Genomic DNA, 22769 nt, shown 5'->3' with positions numbered 1-22769 from the left:
AGGCTATCAAGGGATCCTGTTTAACTTACCTTGAGCACGAAATTATCCTCGGCCTGTAGCTTCAAGTCCAAAATCGACTCTTTCACATGCTTCTCAAAGTCCAGGTCTCTCTTCCTGGGGACGTCAAGAGCAGGAAACAGGTCTCCTATCAGCCCCATGAACACGGGCATGTCGTCAGTCACAATCTTGGGGATGTTGAAGTCTCTCAGAGCTCGCATCAGCACTTGGTCCTCCGCTCGGCTGGGGTCTCCTCTCTTTAGAGAGCCGGCCACCACTAGGACTGACTTGATGGCTCGGAGGCCCCAGTCGTAGTGGTCCTTAGGGAAAAAAAGATCTGGCTAATTAAAAATAATAAGTTCCAACCATCGAGCATGACTTCAGCATGTAGCTCAAAGCTCTGCTGTAACTAAGTGCAGCCTCACAGAGATGCTAGTGCAGTTGTAGACTCTCCAGGAATCAGGATGAAACACACACACACACACACACACACACACACACACACACACACACACACACACACACACAAACACACACACTCTCAAACACACACACATAAGTATTAATCAGAGCACTTATTCTCTTACTTTATGATTTCAAGCCCTCTATAATATTCTTATTATATCCATGTCTGGACAGTGGAGAGCTTATCTGGTTTAGTGATTTCACAGTGAGCCTAACCTACTTTATTTTCTTCAATGTCATTTATCCCATAATATTCCTAATGTCACTTGTGTCAGTGTATGGTGATAATTGTCCGTGTGTAGTTCCTGTCCAGAGACTCTCTAGTTGTTCAGGATCACAGTTGCATCACGGGTGTTCAAAACACACCCACAAGAGGATCATCACACCCAGCCCCGGTGGTGTGGCCAAACTGGAGAACACACACCGCCACAGAAGCCACACAAGCGTTATTTCACCTCACCTCCCTTGTTTAGCACAGGGCCAGCAGCAGAACTTGTGTAATAAAAAACCCACAATTAAGAACCACTTGTTTAATTGAAGAAAGTAGTTCTCTGACTCTGCACTCTCCATTGATTTGCAGTTGTAGCCCTTAGAGCTTAGAGAAGCAGTCTGTTCATTATCATTTGATTTCATTACCACTAAGCTGCTAATGTTGGAAAAAGCTGCAGTAGCTCTGGCAAACAACTTTGGAGCAGTCAAAAAGTGTAATTAAGGTGATATTTAAAAAAGTCCAAAGAACTCCAGCTTAATAAAAGCGGCATAAAAAGGAAGCGGTGTGCTATGACACTGAAATGGGCCTGTGGTCACGGGACATTCATCCAGAACCGAGGGCTCATAAAATCACTTACCTTAGTCAAAGGAGCTCCACTGTAACTATTAGTCAGTACTGTGACTTTATTGCTTTCTGAAATAATTAAATTACCAGAATTACATGTTAAACTGGACCAGAGTAAAAAAGGATGAAAGAACATTTTAGATAAGGAATATCATCCAAACCCCCTTCAGCTTCTCATTCATATGCATGTCAAACTTCACTTAGACAGTTCAGTTAGAAGTGAAGTGCGGTACCTCTGAGTTATTACTTTATCCAACTACAAAGCAAGGGATCTATGTCTGTCTGTTTTTCTGTGTGTCCTTTGCATATCTTGAGAACCCTGCATCTGATCTCCTTCACGTGCGGCAGGTGTATTGCTGAAGACACAATGATGTGGTTTGGTGTAAGTAGCAAAATAGTGGCGCTATGACAACAAACTTTACAGTTTGGCCTGAATGAATCTCTCCATATAAGCCATGCCAATTTAGGTTAAATTGATTTTCACCATATCAGATGTGTAACATCCAAGAAAGCATATATTACCTGTTTGGACAACAGCTCTTTACACAGAGTGTAGAGGGTGATAAACTTCCTAGCCAGGACCCGAGCATTAAGGAAGCCCTCAGCCACCAACATGATTTCACAGATCAGCTCAAAGTCTGGCACCACCATGGCACAGGGTCTGTAGAAAGATTGGACAGAAACATTCAAAGGAGCTCAGGTGTAGTTCATAATCATAACCCTGGATGAAAAACATTTTACCATCTCTTCTATTCACTAACTATTCGCAACTCACTCACTATGGTCATGTTACTGGATCTTGAGAAATCAAAAACAGCAAACACTGTCACTGTGCAGTTATAAGACTTTTCAGCAAGCTCCCTTTAGACTGAAAGAAATACTTCCCATATCTCTATTTTTGTGATGTGGATGAACTGCCCTTCCAAAAGATCAAAAGGATTTAAAGGAACTGTGGTTGAAAGCATTGATTGAAAAAGTGTGAAATTTTATGTTTTGAGCAAAAGAAAATGCAGGTTCAACTCTTTTCCCGCTCTCATCTATTCATGGCTTACATTTTAACACCACTCCTGCGTGCGTTTCTCAATGTGCTTATCCTGTTAAGTGTTACAGAGGGGATCTAAGGTCAAGGGAACTGTATCTTGGCTTTCGGCCTTGCCGCTTACTCGCAGAGATTTCTCCCGATTCTCTAAATCTTTTGATGATATTATGGACTGTAGATGGTGAATCCCAAAATTCCATGCAATTGTACGTTGAGAAACATTGCTCTTAAACTGTTGGACTATTTGCTCACGCAGCTGTTCAGAAAGTGGTGAACCCCACCCCATCCAGTTGTGAACAACTGAGCCTTTCAGTGATGCACCTTTATATCCACTCTCACCTGTTTCCAATGAACCTGTTCACCTGTGGAATGATCCAAACAGGTGTTTTTGGAGCAATCCTCAACTTTCCTAGTCCTTTTTGGAACGTGTTGCAGGCATCAAATTCATAATGAGTGAATATTTGCAAAACAACAATAAAGTTTATCAGTTTGAACATTAAATATCTTGTCTTTGTTGTGTATTTAATTAAATATAGGTTGAATCAAATCAGTTTTCAGTTTTTATTTATATTTTACACGTCTCAACTTGGAATTGGGGTTGTATTATTATAATTCTTAAAGTCCCTAGACTAGTTGACGCATTAAACCTTGGTTAATGAACCAACACATCTGAGGAATAAAGCATGGTATATTGAATTAGAGCTGTGTGACTTATGTTGGTCCCTTGGCCTACCTGAACAGAGCCTTGAGGTTCTCAGGAAGCTCTGTCCTGCCAGCGTAGCCTGGATTCATGGTGATGAAGATGCCGACAGAGGGGCAAAGATTCACCTCCTCTCCCATGAAGTTAAACCTCCGCTTCTTATCTCGAATGGCATCCTGGATGCTTTTGACCTGCAAGTACAGAGGACAAAAACAAAATACAGATTAGAAGAAAAGTTAACCAAAGGTTATACTACCAACCAAAACATTCCCATAACACCACATTTTAAAAATGGTAAGTACACCAAACAAAAGGCAGACTAAGAGTCTACAGCCATGCTAACAGCTCTGCTGTACTTAGGCACAGCTGTGCTTTAGGCTAGATGCTATTGCCAGAATTCTAACATGCTGATACCAAGTTTACTGTCTGTGTTTACCATGTACACCTAATTAATGAATGAATAAATGAATTAGCATGCGAACATGGTCTAACTAGCAACAGAGCAGCAGGCTACAGAGGTATGGTTTGCTCACCTCTTTGTAACTCCACACCTCTACATTTTTTTACTTTTATAACTTGTAGTCTTCAGACCTAACCAAAGCTTGAGGGCATTTATCTCCACACAACTCCCCTCGGAGATACTTAAGGTTTATACTGCTTTTAAACATGTAGTCGTCCTCCCGGATAACTAAATACACACTTTGATGTCTAATCAGTGGAGTTCTTCTTTAAGGGATAACCATAAAGGATGCATCCTTAGCATAGACCTGTATAATAGAGATGGACGTAGTCTTCTGTATCTAAGTCAATGAGAAAATGAGCCTACTTCTCTCTTGATATATTATCTATCTCAGTAAACATATTCCTAATGAGTTTACAGGCTCAATCACTAGTTTTAAGTCTTCTTCAATACAGCATGGTCTTCATTTAGTAAATCATGGTCCCATTTTGTTTAAGTCTTACTGTAGGACTTTGACCCTGTCACAGTGTTTTCACTCTAAGTTATTAAATAAATAAAATAAAATAAATATATTAAGTAACATTTTGGTCACCTAAAAAAGTCTTGTTCAGCTTTTCTGCACCTTGCTTACAACAAAGCCAGCTAGGTAGGGCTATCTTTAGCATTAGCATTTGCAGATAACTCAAGAAAAACTTTGCAGGTATTCGACCAGCTCTGTATCACTGCAATGAGGAGAATACATGCAGATGAATGGCACCAGCAGCAAGAGCTCCCCGCTCATCTGCTCACAAAAGTCAGCCAAATGACTTGCTTCAGCCTAATGAAAATCGTTTGTTTTTCTCTTTAGTGTTTTGTGTAGCCTAGTGCCATTGCAATGACAGCAGCTTATTGCTCCTCCTAAGCGCCATCCTCTCATCCTCTTCTAGTCTCTTCTGGTTGCAAAAGACAAAATAGAGACAGCCATAAAGCTAAACTTGAGGACATCATGGTAGCTACGTCTATGACCACCAAGTCGTTAAGATTCATTCTCTGGAGACCATGAAAGTACAACAGTTCATAGCAATCCATCGAATAGTTGTTGAGATATTTCGCTCTGGACCAGTCATTGGACTTACCAACACTGTAATCCCCAGAGCCACACCACAAGCATGACTAAAAATGCCTCAGTCACGGTCAATTAACCATCCCAAAAGACACTTCCAGCTAGCGCAAACCTCAGGTCGTGTAGCTGAGAAAGTTTGGCCTCATTAGCATATCATTAATATGTACATACTAGAGTTAATTTGTTACAGCCTGTCAAATTGGTATGCACTATGCACCTTTTTTTCAGGGACACAATTTCATCAATATGAGCATGTTATCAGCCAGGGTTTACTGGATGAACTGCCAGGGATCAGCTTGTCTACATTATGATTGAATGAGATATCAGAAATTAACTTTGAGTGTGTGTGTGTGTGTGTGTGTGTGTGTGTGTGTGTGTGTGTGTGTGTGTGTGTGTGTGTGTGTGTGTGTGTGTGTGTGTGTGTGTGTGTGTGTGTGTGTGTGTGTGTGTGTGTGTGTGTGTGTGTGTGTGTGTGTGTGTGTGCGTGTGTGTGTCTTGGCCTAAAAATCTGAATCCCAGCCTGTAAGAGGCTTTTGGAATTTAACATGCGTGTGGTAAAAGAGCGTAGCGAGTCGACAGCTGGAAAGAGGAGGAACATCTCTTCATGGATGAGTACTCGGCTACAGATCACTCAGTCATACTAACACAACAGGGAGAGGAGGGAGGGGAAATGCAAAACACAAACATTGCAGCTGCAGCCCACAAAAAAAGAACACACGTTTTCTTGAGAACATCAGTGGGGCGTGTTTTTACAGCGGCCCACCTCTGCAACCCTACAGGAATACGGAAGGAGGTAAAACACCAAAAACATTTTGAAAAAGTTCAAGAACAGACACCATTCTGAAAGGTGTCATTTGTTGGAGTCTATTTGAATGTACAGACTGGAGCTAGCAGCTTCGATATATTCACAGTACAGGCATGTGTTGGCTGTAGTAGAGGCAGAACGTTACCAATTTATCTCCATGTTGTTATGTCTTGCGGCCTTCTGTTGGTCCCTGCTTTATTTAATGTAGAACTTCTCCTGCCACCTGTGTTAGCAGACCCTGACCGGCAGCCGGGTATGTTGCTGTGCAATGCTAGCTGCTCCCACTTTAAGAGGATGGATTAGGCGTTTGTGCTATGGTGAGAGATGGCTAGGTGTTGGCTCCACTGAAGCAGGATGAGAGCTGGAGCGGGCTGCCAGCTGTCACAGCAGGAGTTTGACGCTCCTCTGTTCTCAAGGTCTACTTCTAAACGTATAAGCCACCGTCATTTATTATTCATTACACCAAGCAACACCTTCTCATTCTTCTGGCACTTTAAAATTCTATAAGTATCGCAGGCTTCCACAGCTTAAGGAAGAACTTTCATACTGCTAAAGTGAGAAGGAAAGAAGGGCAGAGATGTGAGTGTTAAGTCTGTACTAACAGTGAATAATGATCCTTTGAGGAGCTCTATCTTCATTATTATTATGATCGTGATCTGCGGCTGTCTCTATCGACTGTGTGCATTTTGCAATGACAGTATTGCACATGCATGAAGATAATGACTGGGGCAGCAGCAGGGAGGATTTTGAACACACCAGGGGGACTTATAAAACCAGAGAGAGAGGATCTGTTTGATCCGGGATAACAGAATGCAAGATAGCAGAAATGCTAGCATCAGCTGAAACACAGAAAATAGCTGAGTCATGTAATCAAAGGGCTAGATGTTGTAGGTTGCATACACCGTTCAGTGTGTATAGAATAACTCTTTTTTACACTTTATGTCAGGTCACATGTAGAGGAGAACAAAGGGGAAGTCAGAATGATCCATTCAGTCCATCCAGACAGCTGCGAGATGTACGAAAAAGGACTTATATTATCATATGGAGGTAATAATTTAACTAACATTGAGGCAACTCCATTTATTTATTTATTTATTTTTAGCGCAACAAGCTGTAAATACAATAACATATTATCAACTCATAAAGTTTAAATGACTAACATGCTAGCAGTTGCCTACAGTATGTGCACATTTAGCAGACACAGAGCAACATTAGCATTCATTTGCAGTCATGTTTGTGTCCACCTCCTGAATGTCAGTCCAGTATTCTCTGTTTTGGCTCTTTTTTTGGTTTACACCAACTCCTAAGGGAAAATATACGGAAGCCCTGAAAGGCAAGGTGAAATTTTTTTTATTTTTTTCCAGCACTGCATTGTTGGCTGAGCCAAGTTAGCCATCCATACACGTGCAGAGAACGAGTAGATGAAGCCCTGGCACTCTGTATCGTCTCAGCAACTGCTAAAGGCGAACCTTTGCAGCCGCTTTCGTTCAAGCGCCAAGCCACCAGCCTCCACTTGTGTGGGCAGGGGTGGAAAATCTCTCCTCCCTTGCGGCATTGCACACAGGTCCCCGAACCACGTCTGTGGCGGCCAAAAGGGAACCACCAGGATGACTTTCACCCTGGCCTCCCTCACTCTGTCCAGGACCTGCTGGATCAGCGGGATGGGGGGGAAACATGAAGAGCCCATCTTCTGGCCACAGGTGTGCCAGGGCGTCGTGTCCTGGCAGAGGCTCGTCTGGAGAACCACAGCGGGCAGTGCGATGCGAACAGATGGACGCGGGCTTGGCCGAACCAAGTCAAAATTCCACTACATCATCTGCAGGTGCAGACTCCACTCTGCTCCCCGATTCAGCAGGCCTTGAATGTGCGCTGCTGACAGGCAAAGCTGGTGTTTGTGCGCCCACCTGTGTACCAGAGTTGCTACTTGTTTCAGAGCTGTGTAACACAAGGACGCATCAGCTGTAACGTACAAACAATGTCCAGGCATGTACTTCACTGGCTATTGGTTGTTATATTTATTTTACATATGGCATTTCCTGCATCCAGATACATCATATACACATTAGGTAGGTTAACCACCTTTAGTTTACACCACGTGCAGACCATATTCACGCCATCAGACTGCTGGTGTAGATAACAGCCTAACGAGGTTGGAACACACAGTCTCCTCATGATATGATTTCATCAGACTTTATATCTTCATAACAACACTGTGTACACTGTGGGGGCGGTAGTAGCTCAGTCCATAGGTAACTGGGCTAGAAACCGGAGGGTTGCTGGTTCGAGTCCCTGTGTGGACCATGAATGGAGTGTGGACTGGTGGCTGGATAGGTGCCAGTTCATCGCCTGGGCACTACCGAGGTGCTGTTGAGTGTGTGTGTAAGTGTTTATATTCTTCCACCCTAAGTGGGCACCTATGCACAGCTACTTTACATTCCCTTTGTATCGTGCACCAAGCACTTGATTCAGCATGGCAATTTCTCACCCTCAGTATAGGGAAGCCTGATAGTTCAGTATAGGGAAGCCTGATAGTTTATCTCCTATGTAGTAGATACTATCTCCCACTTACGAAATAAACTTAATAAAGACTTTGGCCAACAATGCCCCGCAAAAAAAGTTTTTTTTTCACTTTAGCTGCTCAATGTTTGCTTGATGAGAGCAATAAGACTGAAACAAACTTTCACATATGTAGTCACTTACAAGACTAGGTGGCAGGAACGTGTGATCAATGTGCTAAATTTAGGATAATCTACATAACGTTCTGTCGACAGCCTTCATTTGGACAATTTTTTAGTACAAAGTAGGCCCAATGAAAACCACCCAAAGTGGCTACAGCCTGTATTGCCAATAGACTCCAAAATATCTGCTCCACCCCCTTGTGGCTGGCTGCACCTAAAATAAAATTTTGTTTGGTTTCAGCCATTTAAGGTAGTTCTTATCACGCTGATGTTTGTTCAAGAATAAATTTTTCTGATACATTTGGTTTCAATTAGTTATTTGATTCCATAATAATCGGGTGAAATGTCATGATTGACAGGTGTGACTGGCGGCACCCGTTTTCAGGATAATTTGCCTTTACTTGTGTACAGTGGGAGGAGTGGAGACACGTTATATTTATGTGCAGTGTATGGTGTTGCGAGATTGGGTGGATTTGTGATATGATTGTGCAGGTCAAAATAATTTGGGAGGGTTGTTGCTTGTTTGCCTGGAGTTTGAGCAGTTCTACCCAATGAAACATTATAGTTTATATTTCACTTATCTTGTCTTATAAGTATGATTGAGATTAACAGGGCCTGGATGCTTTATAACAAAGCTCTGTGAAAGAGGTGTGTGTGCTTGTGTGTTATTTTGATACTTTTAATGTGATCATACGCCATTTCAGATAAATTACCTTTTTAAACATATTTATATGGGATGGGAAGGAAAAACCCTCAAAAAATAAAATATAAAACATGGCCCATTATTATATGACAGGAGGCTCTAACTGAGCCCTGTAGTTTTCCAGAAATCTGGCAACACTTAGGAGAGCTAGTTACTTTAAGATGATTAACACTTGTGCCTCCCTGGGAACAGTTTTTGCTTTTCAATTTTAAGATAATTTTGGCTGTGTTAATTCACACGGCATCAATTTTGGCAAGGGTGTGAGTTTTTGGAATTTTGGAAGTGGAACATCTTATTATAAATCTTTAATAAACTGTCCCATTGAACCCATTAAAACCATATTTTTTTTTATCCCACAACCATTACAGCATAAAATCCTTCATTTTGTTAGATCCATCTAAAGCCCAGGCTTCAAAGCGGTCGTTTTAATTATCTTCAACTAGATTGATTAATTTCCTCTCGCTGTGTCATGAAGCACTGCAATGTTTGATGCAATACATCAAAAATCAATGTTCTTGCTTATCAGTGACATATCCCAGACTGAAAAAATATATAGAAAATTCAGAACTGGCATTTAAAGGGTTTAATATGTGTATACATATCCGCCACAGTAAATATGAGATTTGACTTGAAAATCATCTGTGAAATGTTTGTTAATCTTAATTTTGAATTTAAAACATTGAATTGTATACATTGTATTTTGCATATGAATTTGGTATATTGAAATTTGTTGAATTTTTTTAATGTTGAATTTTTAACCTTGAATTCTTTAACCTTGACTGTAAGAACACTGAAAAAATAAGAGTTCAATTCAAATTCAAACATTATGATACATACGTATTTTCAATGCATAAATATTCAGTGCTAGAAATTAAATGTTTTTTTAATTTCAAAATCCGATGACATAGTTCCATAGTTAAAATACAGAAAGAATAAATATTTGGTAGTGATGATCAGGACTGAAGTTAGATAAAAGATTTATCAGTTTAAAAAATACATTTTATAGCAGCCTTTTGAAGTGAACACTTTTGTCCTCTAAGGACATCAGAGCAACTTTTTTTTTTAAACTTAAATCTAAAAATGCAAATGTGCTCTTGTACATGTGCACATCAAGGTTGTATTGAGCAAATACTAATTCTCCAAACTATGGTAGCGGGTCCTTTGAGAGTTTAGAGTTCATCCATTCAGAGTTGCTGTTATTAGTGCCGGAAGATATGAGCAGCTTGCTGGAGAGCAAAGGAGGCGGTTTTCCATCGTTAACTCTAAAATCAGATCAGAGGAGGCTCCAATTATGAAAAAGCTCTGGGGTGCTAAGGTGCCAGCCTTGGTGGATTACCTTATAGCTCAAGCAAATTATGCTTGAATTTGATGATGACGAGGAGGTTATTTACTTCTGCAGAGCTGTTTTTAAGTACTTATATCTGCTGCCACTTGATTTGGAGACTATTTCCCCCCCAACACAAACGATAAAAACTCACACATTTGCTCCATCGCCTGCCTTGTGGTGGAAATGCACACAAGCTGAGCTCACAATGTCTCTACTTGAATGGGATTTTTGGGAGTACCTTACCTGGACAGCCACAACAGACAGCACCTCCACTGAGATCCTGTTAAATTCGTCAAAACAGCCCCATGCCCCTGTCTGAGCTAGGCCTTTGTAGATGTTCCCACAGGACTGGTGGACAAAGAGAGAGACAGAAATTCAGATGGAGTCAGGCCGGCTCACAGGTGGAGACCCTGTCCGACTGACTGATAAGGCATGTGGTCAGGCAGACACAGACGTATGCCAACTAGACAGAAGATATGTGGAAAAAAAATTTTATAGCAGTTACCACAGTGCAGCGCCAGAGCATGCTAGTAGTAGGCGTATGATAACAGGATGATACATAAAAAAGGTCTTACACTAATATAACAAGGGCTCGATGGCAAAAAGAGAAAGGCTAAAATGTCTACCACCCACATCTTAGCTTTCCCAACATCAACTTGAGAACAAATGAGCAGCCCTCCGGAGAACAGCTGGACCGGGATGAAGCAGGCAGCTGACTACTCTCTCCAATTACAGGGCCGAGGAAATCTTCTCTGACGCAAACCAGAGCCGACTGGTGGATTGATTCAGATTGTGTGTGTGTGTGTAGCTGAATATGAGTAACATTGTGGGGTTCTAAAGCTAGATTCTAGTGCCTGTGTTCCTCCTGGAGTATATTAGCACTTCTCTCCGCCACCTTTCTACGAGTTGTGTTTGTGTGTGTCTATAGCCGGGGGTGCTGTATGCCTCTATACTGTAATGATGCCCCTGTCTGGAGGGAAGCAAGAGCCAGTTGGATCACAAGATTATGTTTATGTCTCCCCTGAGCACTTTATATGCAGAAAGTGTGTGTGTGTGAGTATACCAGAGTTCATAATAAAGCAAGGTGGAGGCTGGATACAGAGAGGGCATTTTGACAATGTGTAGTTAAGAAATAAGTTCATCAGCTCTTTCAATATGGAAGCAGGCAAACAGAAGATGAAAAGAAAAGAAGATGAAAAAAAGAAAAATGCATGATATGTGCTGCTGCCAGTGCACATTAGCGTGCACAGGCTCAAATGCAGATACTTGTGTGCACCTGCTCACCTTGTAGTCCATCTGTTCAGAGCAGTTAAATACGTAAACCATGATGCCAAGGGCTCTGCCCAAGTCTTTGGTAGTCTCAGTCTTCCCTGTTCCTGCAGGTCCTGCCGGAGCTCCACTCATGGTCAGGTGGAGAGACTGGGTCAAGGTAATGTAGCATCTAAATATAGACATACACACACATGCATTACTGATGAGGACAGGAGCCTGACAGCTAGCAACAAAAATTGATTCGACTCACTGCTCCTCCATTTATAAAGATTAGAAAGAGGCCATTCATTCACAGTGAGGAGTCAGGAGTCAGTGAGGACTCCACACACTGGTGCATTTTAGTTCTGTTTTAAGGCGTCTGTGGACAGTACGTTAGCTCAGGGGTTAGGGCGTTCAGTTTGACCATTTCCATGCAGTCTTAAATATGCTACTGAGTAATTCTACATATTTTATATTAAATACAACATTAATACATTTAGGAGCATATTAAAGAGTCTCATTGTTTCTGTATTTTGTTTGCTTGTGAACATTTTTTCACCTGTCCAAATTAAAGGACACTTCTACAGATCATGTCACCCTGTCAGATATCTCATCATAATGATCACAATAATAGAAACTATGAACACAATATTAGTAGCGGTAGTAGCCGTAGGTGACTGGGCTGGGAACCGGAGGGATGCTGGTTCGAGTCCCTGTGTGGACCATGAATGGAGAGTGGACTGGTGGCTGGATAGGTGCCAGTTCATCTCCTGGACACTACCGAGGTGCTGTTGAGCAAGGCACCGAACCCCCAACTGCTCGGGGCGCCAGTCACTGGTAGCCCCCTCCCTCTAACATCTCTCCATTAATTGCATGTACAGTATATAGGTCCTGTCTGTGCATGTGTGTGTATTTCGGGCCTGTGTGTGTGTAAAATGAAAAATAATAGAGTGAAAATTTAATTTCCCCATTTGTGGGACATATAAAGGAATTCTTCTTCTTAAGGCCTCAACACAGGACATTGGACAACACATGATACGCATAATTTATAACAGAAAATGCACAATGTTTCAACATACTTAAATAGATACTTAATGGTTTAAGTATCTCTGAAATCATCAAATAAGGCAATATGCAAAATGGCAACACGTACAAAAATAGAAGAAATAATTTGTGCTTTTACTGGGAAGTTATTTTTAATTTTGTGCAGCGTCCTTACTAGTTGCCTGGCAACTTCACTTTGTCAACAACACTCTGGGAAGTTTAGTGCTCAGCTGTTGTTTGCTGAAATATTTTCAACCTGAAACTCCCCAAATAACCAAAATGTTTTATGTCTTTTTTTACATTTGTTTCTGCGCAGATTAAACAAATTAAACATGAAAAATGTTCATTAGTGAGCTGTTTCCCTCTGCTTCTGTGTCTTTGTGCCTCTTGACTCTAGCATGAGAGGAGTATTGATCATTTCTTTGAAAAAAAGGAGAATAACACTAGTTCAAAATGATGAATAGAATAAGGAATCAGAGTTATAACTTGGCTAATTTAAATGTGTATTTATTCTGTTTGAATGTAGCCTATCAATGCATTATATAAATGCATGCTTAATAAATCAGTTTATAATTGCCTTTTAAACACCAACAAAGTAACTAATCGTTCGCCTGCTGGCACACTCTATAATTCTTATTTTTACACTGCCTCGGTAAAAAGGCACGATGGAAATAGAAAAAGTGAGAGCGCCTGGTATTTCTCACAAAAATCTACCTCCTTCTCCAGGTGTTGGCAGACTGTGGACTACCATGTGCACAGAGAGAACATGCTTAAGTTCAGATGGTTCAACAAGGGGCTCAATCAGACAATCCAAGTGTGAAAATAACACCAAACCTCTGCATGAGAAGAGTCCCTACACAGAAAACAAAGCACCAATGGGCTCCTTCCTTTGGGATTGACTTTAATCCACTTGAATGGACTTTACTATGAGAGGAGCTGGTACAGGGGCCAAGAGGTAAGTCTTTAAAACACTTTTATTAAACTCTGAACACACTAACTACACTGTTGATGCTTCGGTTAATGTGAAATGACTCTTCTCATGCTGCTGCAGAGGTTTGCTGTTATTTTGAGCAGTACTAGTGGTTAAAATAGACGTTTTAATCTGTTCACCGTGCTGCCCCGAGCTAATCAATTTTAGCCGCATTTGGTTTTTGCGACTGTTAGCTTCTCTCCCTGATATCTGCGTTAATAGTTGTTACATAAAAATAATTGTCTTGGCTTATTTGATGAGTGCATTTGCCGAAAAAGACCCTGGGATGATTTTATCGTTCTTTTTTCTTTTTGCTGCACTTTTTTCGTATTCTCATTAGGCATTTCTGTTCCTTTTTCTTTTTTGCCTGAGCTTAACGTTACCCGTCGAACATCGGTGGCGTGTTAGTTTATGGTTTGCACATGGTATTTAAGTCTGCTGCCCTTATATGGGTTTATTGGAGTCTTTCCCTAATTCGCAATTGCCTGGCACGCACATCCCATTTAAGATTAAACATGATTCATCAAAATACTCAGGTGGGTAAGAACAGACTGGCTGTCAGTGCACGTTTCATGAATCCCACATATGATTTTCTTAGTTTCCTCTTATTGCTTTGTGCAAGAACAAATAAAAGAGAGCAATAAGAGAACTTTAATCCATGAGGCCCAGTGGTTTTTCCACCTCAAAGACAGTGCGCTTCCAAGGAACTATTCTTCTACTACAACACTACCACTTAATCTAACAGAAAATAACAGAATAAGCAACACTACATGATTCATATTCTCCAGTACAACTGTCTTCTAACCAAACTTTTCATAGTAAGAAAAGTATTCCCAGAAAGGATTCCTTTACAATCCAATACAAACTGGGAATGGCTCCAGCTCCAGATCAGGCTGCCCCTTTAAATGATTCAGACAGACATTTAATAAAAAGGTTTCATTTCGACAGCAGCATAACAAAAAAAATACACACAGCTGTAAACAGTGACAAACCCTTAATTGACACAGTCTCATAAGCAGCACTGACAATATCTTGGTTTCATAGTACATAACCTTATTATATGATAATATAATCTGCTCCTGTGCTTTGATTATCACGCAGGCTGATTAGCAACACCAGTGATTGCTTCTCCTGCAGAACCTGCCAAGACTAACAAACAGTCTGCCCATCTAGTATCAATAAAAAAAAAGCAGCAGCATCATGGGCGTGAACTGATGGAGACAATCAGGACTTTATTGACCAGGGCAATAAACACAATGCTTTGCCTTGAATATCAATACAGCAATGATTTTAATGAGCTGCTGGTTAATAGATGATGTATGGGAGGGGAAAATAGTGGAAAGCATAACAAGAGACAGAAGCTCAGAGAAGACAAATGATCCCATCTGTATACAGTGTATCATCCATATACCAGTGCCAACAGGCTTTATGGCTCGCCCTGAAATATTGCCAAAAATCCCACAATCAGTCGTCTTGGAGGCTGGATAAGGATGTCCTGTATGGAATAACTAAAGCCAGATAAAGGACAGGAGTGTGAAGCTAAACTGGGTGACTGTGACAGGGTGACTTGTTTTATTGCAGTTTGTTTTAAAAGGAACAGCTATACATCAGTCTGTCTGTCTAACTGACTCATTCGCCCTCCTTTCCTCTCCCTGCTGGTGTGTGTGTGTGTGTGTGTGTGTGTGTGTGTGTGTGTGTGTGTGTGTGTGTGTGTGTGTGTGTGTGTGTGTGTGTGTGTGTGTGTGTGTGTGTGTGTGTGTGTGTGTGTGTGTGTGTGTGTGAGAGAGAGCTTGGTAAAATATTCCTGACATTTTGCATAATGGTGCAGCTTTGAAGATCCTGCAGTATGTATTGAGTGAATTGTACCATTGTGTCGATAACATTCTAACATTAGCCTAATTATGCTGCTGCAGAAGGTGGACACTCCACACTGACTATAGACAGCTTATGGTAAACACGAACATACAAGCCTTTATTCATTATAAATATTTTCACAGCCGCTGCACATGTATAATTTGCCATTTCCTATATCACCACTGTCATTAACATCCGTTCAGATGATGTTTTAATTCCAACAATTAAATGGTTCAGGTGGGTGTTCATAAACCGGTGTCAAAGAACTGATTTTAAAATGTTACCTTTGGTTTCTAAAGCAGTGAACTGTTTAATCTCCTGCTACAGTATGTTATAAAATGTCAGATGGTCTAGGTGAGGTTAAACTAGCGTTACAACTAAACTTAGAGAAGAAACAATCTGTTTGTACGCACCACAGACTTTACCAAACGCCTCTGTTAAGCAGGTCATGTTTTCTGCGCTATTTAGACGATCTTTGGCGCGGTGCGTTTAGGCCCTGTTCAACTCCACTTGTGTTAGTTAGACGGCGCATATTCTGAGCACAAAATAAGGTTCAAGGGGCAAAGGGGTTGTATTAAGTCTACATAACATGAATAAGACCAATTAGAGTGTAACCTCCCATTCCCTTTAAAAGCCACGCGCACCTGCAGCTGGAAATGGATCTGCTCGGGCAAAAGAGGAGGTCCTTCCGCCATCTCACATTCAATAACTCCATTTGATTACATATGAGCAGCCGTTGCCGGGGCGCTATTTCTATTGTTAAGTGAGAAGAAAATTTGGAAAATTAAAAAACAGGATACTGCGGCACACCTGGACAGCCGTGACACCGGTCGGGAGCCACTGCTCTAATTCATACAGCTTTGATTTTATCTTCGATTTTATTTAATTGTATTGAAATGATCTTTGTTTTTTTTATATTGCCTATTGTTTGTTTCATATCTTGTTTTAATGCCTTTTTACCTTTGAAATGCCTTATTGTATCAAACTAATAAGCCTTTTATTGGAATGTACTGTGATGTTTGACGACATCAGGTTTTCACATGACAACAATGACTCTTGCCCGCTCTGTTACAAAGTTGTGTAACAATAGCACAAAGCAAACATGCTTTTAGCTTTTCTCTCAAGTCGTAGATTAAATGGATTTGACACCTAGAACCCTGGTCCATGGTCCATTGTTGAAATGAAAGCCAGTGGTAAACTGTGCAAGGTGCAGCGAGCCACAGCGAGGGCATGCACCATATGGTGGAGCTCTGCTACACGGCCGCTGATTCGGCCATCAAAGCCCATTGTTTCTGCTTTGTTCCGGCTTCAAAGGGAATACTGGTCGATCTGGAAAACCTCACAGTCGAATGCTGCAATTGCCAAAGGGCTCTGGGAGGCAGGTAGTCATCGCTGTGTAGTTTTAACTTTATCGGGAATCCTCCAGAAACATGTGCATGTGAACAGACAAGCTGTTGGCACAGTGCCGCAGCTGAGTTGTTCTAAAAGGTTCCTCTTGTGGTGGGTGTACATAATGATTCAAATGAAGATCCTTAGGATGTGTCAGATGAGTATAATTAGACAAGAAGCTTGTATCTTCTGGTCAGTTTTTCAATTAAAGTAAACAGACCAATTTTCATCAACACAGATGGATTTTTGAAAATATACTTGAATGGATTTTGAATGGGCTTCATGCAAACTGACATATTTGTACAGCACTTCAGGTTAGATATTCTTCCTTTTTTCTTAACCTTTTTCAGTAAACCCTTTCCCCATAGCTTAGCAACCGTAACATAACTGTATAGAGATGGACAGCTTGATGGCTCCCCAAGAGTGATGGCGAAAGAGACCATAAACCCCGCCCCCTCCAACTAAAACATCAGAAGTACTTCTGAAATATTTTTTTCCATCAATGATTTTTGTTACTTTAAGTAACATGCTGATCTTTGTTTTACTCTTCTCATAAGTTTGATTTCTAATTAGCTGTTTGATGCTTTAATAATAAAAAAATGTAAAAAAGGAGAGAAACGTCAGGATTGTTCTGATCCACTGGTTGCACATGTGTATGGACCAAGTCCAAAATATAGCTAACAAGCCAAAGTTATAAAAGTGAAAGAAGATTGTGGCTCATTGATTTTCTTTTGTACTTTTTTCAATGTACAACCAAATTTCCCCAAAAAATGGTACGCTGTATGAAACATAAATAACAGAATTCAGTGATTTGCAAATCATTGAAATCCTATAGGGGCCAGCACGGTGATGTGGTGGTTAGCACTGTCGCCTCACAGCAAGAGGGTTGCTTGTTTGAATCCGGTCTGGGGCCCTTCTGTGTGGATTATGCATGTTCTCCCCGTGTCTGTGTGGGTTTTCTCTGGGTTCTCCGCTTCCTCCCACAGTCCAAAGACATGCAGGTGTTCGGTTAATTGGTGACTCTAAATTCTCCGTAAGTGTGAATGGTTGTGTGTCTCTATTTGTCCTGTGATAGACTGGTGTCCTATCCAGAGTGGACCCCGCCTCACGTCCGATGTCAGTTGGGATCGGCTCCAGCCCCCCCACGACCCCGATAGGAACAAGCGGGTGGAGGTGAATGGATGGATGGATGAAATTCTATGTGTAATTGAATTATTTTTTTAAATGATATCCTCATTTAGAATTTGATGCTAGCAAACACATTTAAAAATGTGTTTGTTTACCACTATGTTGCATCAAGTTTTATTTTAACAACACTCTAGCATTTTGGAAAGGAAGGGACCAACTGCTGTCACTTTGAAAGTGGAATGTTTTCCCATTAATGCCCGATGTAGGATTTCAGCCGCTCAACAGTTGGGACTGCAGTCAGGCCAGTTTAGCACCCAGACTATTTCACTATGGAGCCATGCTGTTGTAATAAGTGTAGCTATGGCACATGGTAACATTGTCAGATACTGGTAGGTAATATTCTACATTGTGTCAAAGCCTTGATAGAGAGAGAAACATTTTTTTCTCTTACAATGCCCTGCAAAGAGAGAGAGAGAGGGAGGGGGAGAGAGAGAGAGAGAGAGAGAGAGAGAGAGAGAGAGAGAGAGAGAGAGAGAGAGAGAGAGAGAGAGAGAGAGAGAGAGAGAGAGAGAGAGAGAGAGAGAGAGAGAGAGAGAGGATTCTTAACTTTCTGTCACTCGCCTCAACATTGTTATTTGGAAACTTCAATGCCAGACCTGCCAGAGAAAAAGATTATATTGATACAGATGGCAACAATCATTTTGATGCATCCCCTCTTCACCAACCCTTTGTTACACCACATAGGCATAGCTATGATAGTTAATGAACAAGAGTGGAAAAGAAGTTTTACAAGAGTGTAAAGCCCTGGGAAGATACATTGTTAATGGTAGAACATGAGGAGACTCCCCGGGCAGGTTCACCTACGCCTCTATACTGGGAAATAGTGTCATTGATGTTGCAATCAAAGATATTTGTCCAGAAAATATAAATGCATTCAGAATCTTGCTACAAAGTCCCGTATCAGACCACAATTAGATCACACTCTATCTGCAAAAAGCAGAGACCATACCAAGAAACATGCCCCGATGACAACCTGTTACCTCTCCCGAAATGTTATAAGTGGACAGAGAAAGGTCTCACTGACTACACCAATGAATTTAGCAACACTAATATACAATACAAACTAGGGTTGGAACGTTCCTAGAATTTCAAAGCCGATTCCGATACCCAGCAAAATACTCAATACCATTTTCGATATCACAGGGAGAAAATATAAAAAAAGGAAAGCAAAATTTTTAAATAAAGATTAGAACAATACGAACAACATCAATAACCCTTTTTAAAAGTTGTCTGACGTAGTGAAAAGAAAAGAGAAAACACATAACCGTAGGATCTATATGATAAATATATTTTCAAATTCTCATTGTTTGTTTTAATGTATATAACTCAGGGATTTCTGTGTGTACATAAAACAATCTGTTTATCTTCTGTGTTTCTGGTGACTTGGCACCATATTATCATTGCTGATCAAAAAGAGTTGGTATAGCTTTCTGTCTTGTTGCTGGTTGATTTTTCAGACACATAATTGTGTCATCCTGTTATATAAATGTCTCTTAATGTTACCCGGACAGGAATGATGATGTTAGCTGCTTACACAATGACAAAAGAACTTGTCATTCATCGACACATATTTATTTTTGAGGGATGATAAGATGATAAGATAAGGATTTGAGGGACTGGCACTGGTAATTGTTTTGAGAAATGCACTTACTGTTATGCAAATGTGGATGATTAGAGAAATGTACCAAAGCGACTGAGAAAAACTGTAAATTGAGAGACGTTTAAACCTTTGTCTGACTCTGGTTTCAGCAAATTATTGGTAAAGTCCATGGCAGTGACCATGGCGCTGATATAGCCTATCAGCAGTTGTGCTGCTGCAGCAGGTCGCTGTTTAATGATGCGCTGTCCATGGCACTGAATTAACACCTCATATCCACATTCTCTCCGTTCTGCCCTTCTGTCTCTGTAAGTTTCCCCTTATTACCGCTATTGATTGATCAGCTGTTTCACCACAGACTATCACTGCACATCGAGTCTTAACTCACTATAGCCAATAGGATATAAGGGCCCACTAGAGGTCCCTGCCCCCTCAGTAATGAGCCATTGGCTCCACGCCTGTGTGTTGACCTGCATCGGTAGCAACATACCAAAGCATAGCAGGATAACAGCAAGTTCTCCATCTTTCAAAATTTAATGATCCCATCAAATTTTGTGAACATCAAAGGAACTTTATCCCCACCATGGCGTGCGTTTGATGGCGTTATGGAGCCAGATGGCCACGTCCAAGACCAGTCACTGCAGAACATGCAGATTTTTGCCCCTTCTGAGCTGTGTGCAAGATTTCCTGAGTTTTTGAGCATCCCAAGCCTCCTAATGTGTGATTCCAGGGATCCTGGACTTCGTGCTTGGGCCCTAACCAGTGAGCTGGAAACATTAAAAAGTCATGCTTTAACCAACTAATGGAGCTACCTTTACCTTAGTTAGCTAGCTGCAGCTGATCGAATATGCCAGTGAAAGTTGTCATTCAGTAAAATCCAGCGGATCTGAGAAGTCAGCTTTAGTCTACCTCTGTCAGACGAAGGGCCCATGGTTTCTTTTAATTCAGTCAGTTGACAAGCAATTAAGACGTTTTGTTGCCTCTCAGTCTGAACAAAGACACCAAGAATCACACCTCCTTACCTGTCTGTTAGAGGAGTTATGACTAATCGTGGCGTGTTTCCCAGGTATTCGTAGGAGTAGAGAAACTGGGCGTCGCAAATGTTGGCAAAACAGTGTTTCTTCTTCTCATCCCAACGGTGTCTGAGCTGGGAGAGCCACACGAAGGCCTGAGAATTCTCCACCTTAGAAAGACAAAAGAACACAGAGTGCCAAGGCTTGAAATAATGCCAGAAATAATCGGCGCTCTCCCACTCTCTAATTATAGTAATGACATGTCTTGCTTGAATATCTTGAGTGCATTGCTCACTGGTAATAGCCTCTCAAAAATACAGCAGCAATCATGGTGTCTGCATAAGAATTTAAACAGTTCAGGATCCCCCCTCCCCCCTCACCTTCTGAGCGATCATCTTGGCCACCACATCCCTGGCATGGACGTCGATGGTGCATATGGTCATGACCTTCTGCCTATCGCCCGGTGTAAGCTGCCCAATCAGCATGGAGATTAGAGTGTTGAGCTGTGACACCTGTTTCTTGTAGTACTCTTTCATGCCGTTGTCATAACCTTCCTCCAGACGGGCGAATGCCATGCCAACATCAGACGTCCACCAGATCTGAGTGCAGGACAACGCCACCTGAATCAGAGACAATAAATTAAATGACAGGCCACTATGACAGTAAATATAGTTCTCTATTTAACTCAGATTCTCTCTGGTTGTTCACTTGTATTGGACAAATGTATGACCTGCACCAGCAAAGACATCTGAAACATATCAGCACATAACCTCCTGAATTAAAGTTAGATTGAAGACTTTGGTATCATATGAATCTAGACAACCATGTCATACATGCTTGTCGAGAAAGTTGATTTATAGATATCAGAAAATGTGTATATCTTGAAAGCTGAGACTCTCGTGCATTCAGAGGATGGATGACTTTCATAGGTATACTGACAATTAAGGGGTTTCTGAGCTGTTTCCATAATATAATTTCTCAACATCCAACCGCCAAAAAATTTAATTCTGTCTAAAATATTTGGCCAGTTATGGTATTGTAACAGTAGCTACTCTACCTGGGGTCTACTATTTTAACAATACTTCAATAGCTGAAAATAAATTACAGTTTTTCTCAATTGCCAAAACACTAAACCCTGTTGTCTGAACCAATTTTTCTGTTGCCTGAACCCACTGATTGAATCTATCACTCTTTTGGCAAAACCATGAGCACTTTTCACCTGTTTAGACACAAGTTACCAACACATTTTCATTGTGATGCACATGTGCTGCATAATGGTGAGCACAGGTGGCAAAAGTCAAACACAATTAAAGCACGGTTGTCACTACTTGAACAAAACAACTCAAAATTGATCACACTTCTGGCTAATGATGTGAGGGAATATATAAAGCCAGTTCAGAGAGCACTGATTTGTGAGGCACTACAATGGATAGAAATCTAAGAGGAAGAGTTTGTGTGAGAGGAGGTCGAGGAGGTCAAGGTGGTCGAGGTGGTCAGCGAAGACAAGGAACAGTAATATCTGATGAAATCAGAGCTACTGTGATTGACCATGTTCTTGTCCATGGTATGAGCATGAGGGAGGCCGGACAAAGGGTACAACCAAACATCGGTAGATTCACTGTGTCCACCATAATCCGAAGATTTAGAGAAGAGAACAGGTCTTTTTTGACATTATAGTACAGTATGTAAATGTTGAGAGCAAATTACTGTATGACATATAACAGTATATACTGTACCACTGTATACTGTAAGTAAATATATGTTTCAGTACATCACTGTGCCAATGTACTGTAGTATTGTAATGGAGGGTTAGTCTAACTGTCTGTAGGCCTAGTATTCCATGTATTTGTTTTGTAACTGCATGTTCTCTTTTTGTAGAATTGGGGCTGGGAGGACAGGTGGCACATGTACACAAGTGGCAAATGCACAAGATTTCTGTTTTTTTTTGTGTAAAGTGCTAAATGCACAGGTTTTTTGTTTTGCAACATGCATTCAGCTTCATGTCCTGAGCATTGTGTTTTCTAATTTTCTATGTAGTGTTTAGTGGCTGCTAAGTAGTGTTTTTAATTTTGATTGACTTGGGGAACGATTTGACAACAAAGTTCAGTTTTGGGCTAAGATTGAACTGTTTTGAGGTGAAAGTTTGGTTTTGCAAGAAGAGTCTGAGGTTTTGCGAATGTAGCTTGAAAATTGGGGTTTGTGTTTACAGTTTAGAGAAAAGGAGAGAAGCTTTCAAGAAATGTGTCTTAGCAATTGAGAACAACTGTAATACAAACATCATTAACATTCATACACATAATAAGCAGAGTTTCCACCAGTATATTACAGACTGCCCGGGCTTAAGCATCAGGT

General features: G+C 41.0%; 1 protein-coding gene across 1 annotated transcript in view; it reads right to left on the bottom strand.

Moving 5' to 3' along the window:
- Positions 1-22769, bottom strand: part of dnah9 (dynein, axonemal, heavy chain 9) — a gene marked incomplete at both ends in the record, with an annotated part of 182158 nt that overhangs the window by 99082 nt on the left and 60307 nt on the right. Inside the window, 7 exon segments of the mRNA XM_083933223.1 lie at positions 30-317; positions 1820-1958; positions 3070-3227; positions 10355-10459; positions 11396-11552; positions 20427-20587; positions 20798-21037. Coding sequence (XP_083789349.1) covers positions 30-317; positions 1820-1958; positions 3070-3227; positions 10355-10459; positions 11396-11552; positions 20427-20587; positions 20798-21037 — 1248 coding nt within the window.

The sequence above is a fragment of the Echiichthys vipera genome (assembly GCF_963691815.1).
Source record: "Echiichthys vipera genome assembly, chromosome: 18".
Taxonomy (NCBI): Eukaryota; Metazoa; Chordata; class Actinopteri; order Perciformes; family Trachinidae; genus Echiichthys; species Echiichthys vipera.
The sequence above is the reverse complement of the archived record's forward strand: the minus strand, read 5'-3'. Positions and strand labels throughout refer to the sequence as shown.